Source organism: Lepidochelys olivacea (genome assembly GCF_965140295.1).
Source record: "Lepidochelys olivacea isolate rLepOli2 genome assembly, chromosome: 2".
NCBI lineage: Eukaryota > Metazoa > Chordata > Testudines > Cheloniidae > Lepidochelys > Lepidochelys olivacea.
The window spans coordinates 49,093,643-49,107,713 of record NC_140412.1 but is presented as its reverse complement, the minus strand read 5'-3'; the positions used below and the strand labels follow the sequence as shown (position 1 = coordinate 49,107,713).

The 14,071-nt window shown below is 37.0% G+C and overlaps 1 protein-coding gene across 2 annotated transcripts in view; it reads left to right on the top strand.

Annotated features, from left to right (window-relative positions):
• Positions 1-14,071, top strand: part of CPNE3 (copine 3) — a 68,520-nt gene that overhangs the window by 30,752 nt on the left and 23,697 nt on the right. For both annotated transcript variants that reach the window (XM_084618125.1, XM_084618126.1), the window contains exons 4-8: positions 998-1,072; positions 5,663-5,734; positions 6,619-6,702; positions 7,795-7,884; positions 13,801-13,899. In XM_084618125.1, coding sequence (XP_084474251.1) covers positions 998-1,072; positions 5,663-5,734; positions 6,619-6,702; positions 7,795-7,884; positions 13,801-13,899 — 420 coding nt within the window. The remainder of the gene's footprint in view (positions 1-997; positions 1,073-5,662; positions 5,735-6,618; positions 6,703-7,794; positions 7,885-13,800; positions 13,900-14,071) is intronic.

Below are 14,071 nucleotides of genomic sequence, written 5' to 3'. Positions count from 1 at the left end.
CAGTGCATCTGGGCTAATTTCAGGTATTTCAGGACAATAATTTCAGGTATTTTTAGAAAAATTCAAGTATCTTCTCTGCACTTGCTAATTTGCCTAGATAACTGGCATCTAATTGGAAAGTGAAACTATGGAATTCAAAGTTGCTGGCTTTTCTACTTGAGCCTCTTCTAGAAGGAAAGTTTAGAGATCCCAAGATGGGGAAACTAACAGCACAGTGCTGAAAGTTTGTTTATGAAGGTTCTTGTTGCTGTCATTACTGTTCGCTTCAGCGAGAGACAAAGAAAAGTAAATCGTCTTCCTAAAAGACCTTGTCTTCCTGTTAATGTTGTTACTCAATGCAGTTTGTTCTGCGTTTTGACATAAAATTATGAAAGGGATCTTTTTGAAAGAAGTTTGTCTCTCTTGTCTCTTCACATTCTTTTTAAAAGATACTCCCCCCACCTCCCCAAAAGAGGAACTGAGTACTAGTAGAAGCTAAGCCTGAAATTCTGAATGCAGGTAAAATAACAAAATAAAACATAGACATACTATAAAACAAAAATGTACTTTTTCAGCAATCTGATTGCTTAAATTATTTGCCATATGTATAAATCCAAATGCAATGTGTCAAGAATTAAGGGATAGTCTAATCTCACAATTTCAGGCATCCTCCCTGATGTATATTAATGTACGTATGTATGTATCATGTCAGATACAAGCCATCTTTAGCAGCTATTCAGGAAAAGTCCTTATTCTACTGTTGAAATTATTGGTGTGTAAAGGATTTCTTGTAGTTCTTACCTTGTTTTTACTTCTGTTGTGTAGTCAAAGTTGCATATAGCTTCATATCTTTAAATATTATCCAAACATATTGAAGGCTATAAGAAATAAAAGTAATGCTGGAGTTCTCATGGTAGAATAGTTTCCTAAAATGGAATATGCAACACCACTTGTTTCTTTCAATGTGAAAAACTGTTAATTGTCAAGAGTTATTATAATTTAACTTTTGTTTTGACAGATAGTCTCCTGCAAGACACTAACAAGACCATTAATGTTTAAAAATGGCAAACCTGCCGGGAAAGGAAGCATTACGGTAGGATGATACTTGGCTTTTTCCTTCTAGCATATAGCCCACAAGTTGTTTCTCTTACTGAGTTAAATGTGTTCTATCACATCATAGTAACAGGAATATTTCTTTCACAGCTGTTTGTTTGCAGCTTTCAATTTACAAAACAGTACTTCTCTGTTGACCAACTTATCAAAATCAAAGAGTCTTCAGAGGCTCAAATAAACTCAAGTGGGTGAACACTTTTTATTTATTATTTATTTATTTAAACAACAAAAATCAAATTGCTTCTTTCAATTACTTACCCTCAGGTCCTGAGCAAATGTGGACTCTTATTAGTTTTTATTTTCTTCGCAAATGATTTTACTTTCATCTCAAGCTGTATCCTACATAAACAGAATTAGGATAGAAGTCTAATGTAGTATCATGATACCAGTGTGGTAACTAGATAAATGGCTAATATTTAGTGGTAACCACTGTAGGTGTGTCTAGAGCTTTACAAATAATTAAGGCGGTCTGTGTCCTGAGCAATATATAATCTTTTCGGCAGAGAACAGCAAGAGGTTACATCAAAAAGGTAACTAGGTAATGGAATTGAGACACAAACGTTAAAATTCCTGGTCTTTACTCTTTTTTCTGTAGGAATAGATCTATTTAAAGTTACCAATCTTTAGGGTAACTTTGAAGTTTCATTATTGCTTTAGTTGGTCATGAGCAAACACTAACATGTATACAATTATTGGGTTGTCAAGCAGTGAGTGATAGAACTGTAGATTTGGCAACCAATAAGAGTATAAGCAACAACCATGCTGGCACTGAAGGGTATTTCTTGATGTGGGAACTGAGTGGATGGAGAACCCATTAATGATCTTTATTTTGGGGTCAGTTTTGCAGCATCAGTAGGGGCTTTTAACCAGTACTAGGGTGGCTAGAGATATTCAGTTAATATGGACTCTAAGGCCAGAAGGGAATCTCATGATCATTTAGTCTGACCACCTGCACTTCACAGGCCACAGAACCTCACCCACCCACTCCTGTAATAGACCCCTAATCTCTGGCTGAGTTACTGAAATTCTCAAATCTTGATTTAAAGACTTCAAGTTACGGAGAATCTACCATTTACGGTAGTTCAAGTTACCCACGCTCCATGCTGCAAAGGAAGGCAAACCGCTCCCAGGAGCTCTAATTGCCCAAGGGGAAAATTTCTTCTTGACACCAAATATGGTGATCTGTTAAATCTTGAGCATATGGGTGAGCCCACAAGCCAGACACCTAGAAAGAATTTTCTGTATTGACTCAGTCCTCCCTGTCTAGTGTCCCATCTCCAGCCATTGGGGATATTTGCTAATAGCAGTCGCAGATGTGCTATGTGCCATTGTAGGCAGTCTCATTATACCATCCTCTCTGTAAACTTATTAAGCTTTAGTCTTGAAACAAGTTTTTGCCCTCACTACTCCCCTTTGAAGGCTGTTCCAGAACTTCACTCCTCTGATAGTTAGAAACCTTCGTCTAATTTCAAGCCTAACCTTATTGATGGCCAGCTTATATCCATTTGTTCTTGTGCCAGCTTTGGCCCTTAACTTAAATAACTTCTCTCCTTCCCTGGTGTTTATCCGTCTGATGTATTTATAGAAAGCAGTCATCTCCCCTCAGCCTTCATTTGGTTAAGCTAAACAAGCCACGGTCCTTTTGTAAGGTAGGTTCTCCATTCCCTTGATCATCCTAGTAGCCCTTCTTTGCACCTGTTCCAGTTTGAATAAATCTTTAACATGGAAGATCAAAATTTCACACCGTATTCCAGTTGAGATTTCACCAGTGCCTTTTAGAATGGTAATAACACTTTCCTGTCTCTACTAAAAATACCTTGGCTGATGCATCCTAGGGTTGCATTAGCTTTTTCCCTGCCACGTCACATTGGTGGCTCATAGTCATTCTGTAATTGAGCAATATATCCAGGTCATTCTCCTTCTCTGTTGCTTCTAACTGATATGTCCCCAATTTATAGTAAAAATTCATGCACTTAAGGACTAACAACAAAACCTTTCACTTTGCACTATTAAACTTCATCCCATTTCTATTAATCCCATATATGATATTCTGGTCCTCCTCCATATGAGTAAATATCTCCCAACATCGTAATTTTATTATCTCATTCCTGCTTTTTTGTGCCAAGGTCATTAATGAAAATGTAAATTAGACTGATCACAAGACAGAGATCCCCAAGGAACTTCACTAGTTCTCCTTCCAGCCTGATCTTTTGGTTTTCAGTATGGCCCGTTGTAGTCTCCCCTTTAGCAAAGTCCTTACCCACTTTTCGATTCTCATATTAATCCCCATCTTCTCCAGTTTAATTACCCATGTGGAACTGTATCAAATGCCTTACTAAAATCCAGGTAGATTAGATCTACTGCATTTCCTTTGTCTAGAAAGTAAGTTACCATCTCCAAATAAATAAATAAATTTTAAATCTGGTTGGTTTGGCATAATCTACGTTTTGTAAAACTGTGTTTTATTTTTATCCCAATTATTGTTTACCCCTATGTCCTTAACTACTTTCTCTTTCCAAATTTGTTCTAAGATCTTGCATTCATTGAGGTCAAACTAACAGGCCTGTAGTTTCCTGGATCACTTGGTTGTCATGGCTTATGGCAAGTTGTATCTTTGATTCCCTTACTCGGTCTCTCTGTGGGCACCCTAATGCAAGTGACGGGTCTATGCCTGTACTTCTTTCCTATAACTCTCACCACTTTTAGGCTGGGTTCCCAGATCACAGCACCCATGTTCCTCAACTGTATCCTTGTATTTTAAGGTCAGGCTTGACAAAGCCCTGGCTGGGATGATTTAACTGGGAATTGGTCCTGCTTCGAGCAGGGGGTTGGACTAGATGACCTTCAGGGGTCCCTTCCAACCCTGATATTCTATGATTCTATGATAGCACTGTCTACAATGGGAAGATAAGTCAATATAACTATGTTGTTCAGGGATATGGAAAATTCACACCCCTGAGCGAAGTAGTTTATACCAACGTAAGTTTGTAGAGTAGACCAGAGCTAACTAAGGCTGATTTAGCTTTATCTTTTAGCCAGCATCAAAATAACCAGCAGACTCACTGGGAGAAAGAAAGATGAATCATAAAATTAATGCAGATCTCTCAAATTCTTCAGTGGTGATGGATGTTAGCAAAATGGATGGACAGATTTGGCAATGCAGTTCTAATGGGAATGCTCCATTGAGATCAGCAATTAATAGGCTGAGTCTGTTAATTAAGTATTGTGGGATACTACCAACCAGGAAATTAAACATTATTCAGAGGCACCAGGATCTTATCTTCATATGTCCTGTACGCTTTCTTCAGGCTACAATGTTAGTGCCCTAGTTTGCACCACCTCTATTCTATACAGTGAAATGTAGAAATCTGGTCTACTTTATTCAGCTAAAATTGATGACTTTCCAAATTGTGTACGAAAGTGACTTTGTAGCCAAAAAGCATGACCTTTGGCAAACTTGTAGGGGTCACCTCCCATGTATAAGAGATTTTTTTTTTCAACCCAAGATCCATGTACGATTTCTAGCTGCTATTCTAATACTTTGTTCAAAGATGTCCATAAGTTTGTGATGATATTGCTGTTCAGAGGACTGGATACAAATGGTATTATTGTTACTTGCCACATGTTCTTCCGATATCAGAATTGGTCAAGTACATAATGGAACAGAGTATGCTGCGTCTGAGGATGATACCTCCCACAGACTATTATTTGCTAGTTATAAAGTTGAGACCAACAGACAAACTTTGACTTCAGTCTGTGATCTGCCTGTAGAGTTAAAGACCTCACCGAGCATCCCTTTTTTGCCTTTGAAAATGACAGAACAGCAGTAAAATTCCTTTTAGAATGCTGTCTGCCTTCTAGCTATAACCACAGTTTAGCAGGTTTCTAAGTGTGCTGCACCACAGTGTTTTTTTTTAAATATGAAAACCGTTTAGAAGCTTGAACTTGAACTGCATAAATACAGATCTCACCATCTAGTGGATGTGAGAGAAGCTCTGAAAATGTGCTTCTGTACAGTTAGTTCAGCAAGCTCTTTTATCTCATTGAGCAGGGACATTTGGTGTTGGAACTCGTAGGTTCTATACCTGGTTCTGGCACTGGGTCTGTGGCATTTGGCAAATAAATAATCCAAAATCTTCAAAGTGGTCCATTTTTTGGGGTTTCAACTTTTGGTGCCCATTTTCAGAGGTATTGAACGCTCTCAGCATCAGTTGACTTCAGCTGCATTAGGGGTGCTTGCTTCTGAAAATCGGGACCTGTATGTCTCAACTTGAGCCATCCAAAATTAGTGGCCACTGTTGAAAATGTGAATCTTAACATCTGTATCTTGGGTTATTCATTTGTAAAATGAGACTATTTACCTACTAACATAGGAGTTGTATAGCTTGCCTGATGTTTTTAAAACACTTCAGAGTTGTGTCCTACCTTTTCATCCAAGGATCTTCAAGTACTTCTATATTTAAATAAAATATTTCACATCTACCCTTTCTAGGTATGTTGTGAATAATATTAGTGAAGTATATAGTATCTGAACACAGAATAAATGTTCGTCCTTCTTTTATCTACCTAGATTACAGCAGAAGAAGTAAAGGATAACAGAGTGGTCTTGTTCGAAATAGAAGCAAGGAAACTAGACAATAAGGTACTTAATAGTTGTATTTATAATAACAAAGCATTGAAATAATGATGCTCTTATAAATAAATAATGACAGGGCTTGATTCATTCTGGGATTCTTTGCTGAAGAAATTAAGTCTACTAAGATACTGCTTACAGTAGAAGAAAACTATAGAAACAGAACATTTTGTGAATTACATTGAAGTTTTTAGAATGAATCTTGACCTAATTCTAAAGTGAGACAGGTATATTGCCCAAAATATTCTTTGAACAAGACTTAACTCTGTCCATATAAATTAATCCTAGCTTTGTATCTGTTCATTAGTGTGAATGCTTTTGCATTTTAATTTTATTTACTAAAATAAATAACTGTAGAAAGTTCACTTTCAGACAAAGTATATGTTAGAGTGGGCAAATCAATTATAATAAAGAAACCACTTCAGGGCTGGCATTAGAATCTCTAAACGCTTTAATTGCTCTATGAAATTCTAAAATAGATGTTAAAAATAAGTGTGTAGGGAAGAAATGCTTCTGTTTTACATTTTTATAATGCTCTAATTAGGCAGCTTTGAATTCGGGTCCTGCCCTTCATACACCTAGTGGTCCCATTGCCCTGAGATGGAACTGTCTGGCAGTGTTTACAGAGCACAGAATCTCACCTTACATTTAAAGAATATTTCTAATCTACTCATAGCTATATAATTCTTTGGCTTGTTAATATAAACTATCCTGTTTTAAAAAGCAATAATGAGAATGATACCTGAAAAGTGATTTGTATTCTTCATCAGAAAGATGTTTAATAGTTTTTAGGAAGGTGTCTCTTGTTTACCTTCCATTTATCGGACTATGTATATTAATTAGTGTTTGATAACATTCATGCCATGTGATAACTGCCTATTTTTTAAACTCAGGATATTTTTGGAAAGTCAGACCCTTACTTGGAGTTCCACAAGCAGACCTCGGAAGGGAACTGGGTAATGGTTCACAGAACTGAGGTAGGGGAGGTTGTTCACAAGAAACTAGAGTTTTATTGAGTTAATCTGACTTTAAATGTATAACATAGCACTAAAGGTACAGCACCTTTAGAGCAGGAGAGTTAATCTTGTGGTTAAGGCGCCAAACTGGGACTCAGAGATGGGAAAACTCAGGTCTCCTGTTAAACTTTTTTTCTGTGTGACTTGAAAGTCATGAAATGTCTCTGGCACTCAAATGTGGATAATACTGCTTTTTCTTACTCTTGTCCATTTAGATTGTAAACCCTGTGGGCAGCGATTGTTTAGATGTATGTAATGGCTAGCATAATGGTCTAGTTTTGGTAGGAACACCTAGATGCTATTATAATATTACTATTAATATTGGAGAATGACAACTTCAGCTAGGTCTGATATTTACTGCTTAAAATAAGTGTATAACTTATTACTAAATACTTATAGGAGAGCCTGAAGCCCTAATCAGTATTTAAATAATGAACAAATTTAGAGGAAGGCACAGTCCCTTACAGCACTAAGATTCTTTTTGCTTGATAGACATGAGGAGGTTATAAAGTGGCCTTTGCTGACTTGCACATCTCTTCTGCCCCGCCCCCTTCCCTTAACCCTTGAATCTCTGGAGAAATACTTCTGGAAATGGTGTTTCAGTATAAACATTTGGTGGAGTGAAATGTAACTTCTGGAAATGATGATTTTACCCCATTGTCTTGCTTCTACTGGTAAGATGTGGGGGTACATAGCAAAATGCTGCCTATGCTTTGGGTCTTCCAGTACAGAGGTACTGGAATGTTACATCCTCTCCAGTTTGGGATTTAAATGGCATGATAGATTAAATTTCCCTTTTGGAAAATACTGACCTAGCAGTGAGCAGCAGCATCCAACTTCCTCCAAGGTCTTGGTGTTAAAACAAAATTTTCTCCTGTTATGATGATCCGGGTCTTGTTATATCCTTGTCATGTGTACATGTTTTTTGTGACTGCCTCAGAGGTCAACACTTTCCATATTTGTTATAGTTATGGAATAAAAACAGGGCAAAACTGATGGTCCCTCTCCATCTTGCCTTGCTAACAATGCTATTTTATCAAATCTTTTTGGCAGGTTATAAAAAACAACTTGAATCCTGTCTGGAAGCCCTTTAAAATACCTCTCAATTCTCTGTGTTACAGTGATATGGATAAAACAATCAAGGTAATATTTAAATGATGCATTGCATTTGTCCTTAATGTATCTAGAGAACAGTTAGCAAATATAATGAATATTCATTTAACTTGTTTATCCTCTTAATTTTAAGTTAAATTCAAAATACAGGTTTTTATTATAAGTAACAGAAAACAGGGATGATGATAATGATGACCTGATAGTTTGTGTTATGGTATCTCCTAAAAATTTTGTCAAATTGACTTCCAGAGTTAGGGAAGCCGATTAACCTAGAGTAAATGTGTATTTCTCTCCAATTTTTCCTTTGAATTAGTGTTAACACAGCATCAGTTCTCAGACTTGTTAAAAGTGTGGGCTGTTTACTTGCACATTTACAGTCAGTTAGAATCCTTTTGGCTGTTACTCTTTCTTGCTCCCCTGCATATGACTGTCTGTCGCCTGGTGCCTTATACGTGTTTCACACTTGTTTAATTCCCTTTCTTTCCTGGATGTGTGTCACAGCCATCAGGTCCTTTTCTCAGCCTGCTCAACTGGATTTTGCTGACCAATTGCTTCGTTCTTTCCTCCATTGCTTGGATATTACCTACACAATAATCCCAGTTCCTGCTAGCCTGAGGAGTAGAATGAATGTTCATGGGGATCCCCATGAATAAAGCACAGTAGCAAAGCATTAGCATTGAATCGCTGGATCTACCCAGACAAAACCTTCTGATGCCAAGCTGTTTTTAACATTAACTGATTTGGGTATAGAGCTAGTATTAGAAATATTTTAATTTGGAATCCTCTAGTCAGGAGGACATTTTACAAATGTAATTATTTCACTACTAACTATTTAGTAGTATCTCCCTTCCTCACTCCGCTAGCTCCCAAAGCAGAGACATTGTGACAACACGGGCCGCATATTTTAAGAAAATAGATCTCTGCTGCCATTGACGTCCTTCGCTGCCTTTAGTCATTGGTCCATAAAGGAGCATCATAATCTGTTAGCTTCAGCTCTGGGTTCTGTTGTCAGATGAGAGAATTCAAATGAACCTGCCTTATCTTAAGCACCACTTTTGGATTTGATGTTCGGAGAGAAGATGAATGCAGGGTTGCCTGCCTTCTTGTCCTAACTAAATCTGTGATGGTTCAGTCCTTTTTCCTCTGTAGAGAAGGATGGTTCAAGTAGCCTAGGAGGATAAGGTGGGCTCCACTCACAGGACAAGGAGTCAATCTAGTGAATCCTTACTGAACATTATCTGCAACCATTGACACCAAAACACCCCCTTAGTCCTCATCACCCAAAAGTTCTTGGTTTTTTGACACCCTGCATAAAATGACAGGCGGAAACCTGAGAACTAGTGATGGAAAAGCTAAGGCCAAAAGACAGAAGGTGAAACACAACAAATTTCTTCAAGCCTATGCTCAGGCTTAAAGCTGGTCAGAAATTTTCTCAAAAAGAAAAGGAGTACTTGTAGCACCTTAGAGACTAACCAATTTATTTGAGCATAAGCTTTTGTGAGCTACAGCTCACTTCATCGGATTCATTCATCGTGTAGCTCACGAAAGCTTATGCTCAAATAAATTGGTTAGTCTCTAAGGTGCCACAAGTACTCCTTTTCTTTTTGCAAATACAGACTAACACGGCTGTTACTCTGAAACCAGAAATTTTCTGTTACATGTTTTTTTTTCCTGATGGAAATTGTTTTTATGTAGAAATTGAAATGCTTCAGAAGTTTTTATTTCAACATGAATTCTTGCAGGGAGAATATTTTGAAACAAAATCTATTTTGGAAAAATTTGAAACTATATTTTGAATTTAATTTTATGGGTTTTTTTTCATTTTTGTTTTTACATTACTACTGATCTGTCATGAAATAGAGTATATTATGCAGTAATACCATTGGCATGTCGTGAAATAATGTAAAAGTGAAAAAATAAATTCAGAAACTGAAATTTTTCCATTGCATGGAAAATTTCAAAATGTTTTTTTTTTTTTTTTGTTCCAGTTTGGAACAAAAACAAATGTAAGTATCAAAATTTCCTGCAAAACAAAAATTCCAAGTTACAGAAGCAATCATGCTGGTTGAATTACAAAGCAAGAGAAGCTTTCTATCAAAGAATCATAAAAATGTAATGCCAGAAGGAACCTCAAGAGATCATCTAGTCCATTTCCCCCAGTCACCATGCTGAGGAAGAATTAAGTATACCTAGACCGTGCCTGTCAGCTGTTTTGTCTAACTAGTTCTTAAAAACCTCTAATGATGAGCATTTCATAACTTCTCTAGGTAACCTATTCCATAACTTAACTACCCATATAATTAGAAAGTTTTTCGTAATATCGAATTTAAATCTCCCTTGCTTCAAAGTAACCCAAAGAGTTCTTGTCCTACCCTCAATGAACATAAAGAACAATTGATCACCATTCTCTTTGCAGCACCCTTTTACATGTTTGAAGACTCATCATGTCCCCTTTTTAATTCTCTCCTTTTTTTTTAGAGTAAACATGCTCAGTTCTTTCAACCTTTCCTTATGGGTCATGTTTTCTAAATATCTTTCTCTTTTTGTTGCTGTCCTCTGGACTCTTTCACATCTTACTTAAAGTGCAATGATCAAAACTGGGCACAGTACTGTAGCTGAGACCTCACTAGTACTGTACCAGTTACCTCCCAGGTCTACATATGACACTCCTGCTAATGCATCTCTGAATGACATTTGCCTTTTTCATCACAGCCTCGCATTGTTGACTCATATTGAATTTGTGATCCTCTACATTACCCCCAGATCCTTTTCAGTTCTAGAACCATTTATCCAGTTTTTCCCCATTTTGTATTTGTGCATATGATTTTTTCCCTCCTAAGCATAATACTTCTCTTTGTTGAATTTCATCTTGCTGATTTCAGCTTCAACTGAAGCTGCCAAATCCAGGGTGGTAAACCAATTCATCGATCTTCAGGTTCTACAGCACTGGTTAAATCACGTTAAACCGTTGAATGGATAGTCTCATTCGGAAGTAAGGTGGCCTTAGTGTGAAGGAATGCATTTTAAATTCACACCTTCATTTAATTCAGTTTAACTTGCCTGAGTGTCCCTGGGTAGACGTGCCCTAAGATTACATTCAAAGTGGCAGTTGAAGTATACTAAGGCATTCACAAAATCAAAATGGAATTCATAAATTGATAGACATATTCCCCAATCTGTCACAGCAGTGTGTACATTTAGACAAAATCCTATCAAAACAAGATATACCATAGCACTTACTATAGCACTTATTTCCATCCTGGGGAGAGGATGCAAGAGAGAATAAATCACATGCGACAAACATTAGTTTCAATGTATGCACTGTATATGCACAGCTGGAACATATGTAGCTACTATGGGTATAAACCTGGACAGAATAAAACAGTAATAAAGCAGAGTAATGATTACCTTTATAAGTAAGCCCAGAATCTGACAACCTGGGGGGGAGGGAAGAGCTAGTGACAGCTCTTCTTCACATGTCATAGATGAATTTTTCATTTCCATTAAATAGCCCCACTAAAACTGTAGTTCCTTGACCAAATAAATCCTATAAGATAGGGTTGTTTTCAGCTCAGGATGATCCAAAATGTAATCTTCTCACCCAATAGAATACACTGTGTAGGTGTATAATAAAACCTGCTGTGGAGTTTCTGAACTCAGTTACATGGGTATATATCCAGAGTAACTGGATTTCCATGGCTCCAGATTTACACAAATAAAGCCGGATAGATTCTAATCTCTGCTGCATTTTATTTTGAAATTGTAGTTTATGGATTTAAAATTACTTTCAGATGAGACAGTAAAATTGTGGTAATGTTTTGAAGAAGAATTAAACAATGCTTTAATGCTTTTATACACACAGTGGCATGCATAACAGGCTATCTTATTATAGTAAGTAAAATGACTTTTTTAGCTTTCCTCAGTATGAATGCCTCTTCATACACTGAGTCGCTCAGTTTGTGTATTCAGCAGTAATGCACAAATCAACTTGCTACACTATCTCATTAATTTATTTCTAAATTGTGTGTGTGTTGCAGTGAGTCAGTAATATTGTTCTGTACCACAAATGTGAGCCTCTCTCATTTGGAGCTAGCATGCCTGAATCCATCAGCTCTGAGGAGAGAAGAGGGGAACAAAGATAATGTTTATGTTGCTACAGGGAGCCACCAAGATTGTTGCGTGAGCAGTCAACCTTTTGATCTCAAAAGAAACATTGGGCTAGATGTATTTAATATATCAAACTCCCAGAAATCTTTTCTGTCTTTAAATAAAAAAGACACTTATGATAACCTTGGAACAAGCTATTATTACTGTTGAATGATAAAAAATATATTTGGTATTAAGAATTCCACCAATTGCTTGGTTAGGTGAACATCTGATTGGCTCAACATAAGAGAGCCTAAATAATCTGCATCACATCTGCCTGTGCTGAAATATGTTTCTCCATCTGTGATACTGTTGTTGCCTGTATGAAGTATGAATTGGTGTTCAATGCATGTGCATGTATTATGTATTATATTACAGTGGTAGCCAAAATGTATCTAGGAGCTATGCCAACAGAAGAAAGCACAGTCTCTGCACTATAGAGCTTTCAATCTAAAAGGCAGTAATGTAGAAATATGAAATGTGTTATGCAGGCAGTTTTCTCTCGGAAGCCCAAGATTTTATTAAGGTAGTGTAACATAAGGTAACATAACTTTATTAATGTGCTAGTGTACAGTATAATACTTTGTCTTAATGGGGAGTAGGAAAGAAGGGCATGGAGAACAGCAGCATGGCTTAGATTGAATCTGTTTAGGAAAATTTTTGTCCAGGGTCTGTATATTTATCCTGAATAATGGAAAAGTGCTTCAATGGAAATTTTGGAACTAGGAAGCTGTTATTTTAATAAGTCATCTTACTTTATACTCAGAGCAAAAAATCATTCTTAAATAGAGAGAGGTAGTTTGTGCAATATCAGTTTTAAATATACAGACTTAATTCAGAATTATAATTAAGACATTCTGGAGAACAGTCATAGCCTTTTCATTTTATTACTTTTTATATGTATGTGAGCAGATTCTTCACAAAAGTTAAAACAACAATGGAAAAATAGAGCTGGGCTAAATAAAGTGACAGTCTGCCATCCCACCCCGTTAAACAGCAAAAATAACCCAAGAAAGGAAGAGTAAGTGAGAAAGGAAAGGCATTAAGGTTAAAGGTGAATTGATTTGATCAGTAAAGTCTTACCATTGGGCTGTAAATACAGGCAAAGAGGGATTTTAGCCAACATACTATCTCTGAGGAAGTTATAAATTTACAAATAATTAAGACTGCTGGTCTTGAGAGAACTCTCAAGTCTCGCTTCTATTATCAGCAGTGAAAGGTACTGAACTCTGTCTCTGAGCCCCTCTCTGGATCAGTAATGCAGTCCACTTGCTTTTGCTCTCCTGCTAACCACCCGGAGCCTGACTTGAAGTACTGATCATCCATATCTCCCACTAAAATCAATAGGAGTTGAATGTCAGTATCTCTGAAAATCAGGCTTGCAGTCTATAACGGCAGAAGGGCGCACAGACTAAGCACCACGGAGTGACTTTTTTCCTAAAAATGATTAGAATAAAATAGTAGCATTCGCCCTAACTAACCATCTTGGACCTGATCCTGTAAAATGCTGAACTTTTGATGCTCATTGACTTCCGTGAAGATGAGGATGCTCAGCAGCTTGGAGGATCTGGTTCAGTAGTAGGTAAGACTCCCTTTTCTTTCTGCAGTTGGTAAAGCCTAGCCTTCAGACACTTGTATATATTCCCCATGAATTTAAGTCTATGGCAGAGGGCAAACTTCTGCCACACTTGAAATCCTAACTGTATCAAAAAAACCTGCCTTTTTTTCTTTGTTATAGAAGTGTCATTGCAACATCACTCTCATTGGCTCTCGCTAATCCTGGATAATGCTTCATTTTAGGTAGAGTGTTATGATTATGACAATGATGGGTCTCATGATCTCATAGGGAGTTTTCTAACCACGATGTCAAAACTGAAGGAAGCTTCTCGATCATCACCGGTAAGTCCAAAGCCTCTAGGTTTCTTGAGAATTTTTGTGAAATTGCTTTATTCATTTTGAGCAAAGACTACCAAGTATCTTTGATTGTCAATATTTAACTGCCTTATGGCAGTGCTTGTAGCACCAATTCAGTTCACATTCAGTTGGCATTTCCATTATAAATCTACCTTTA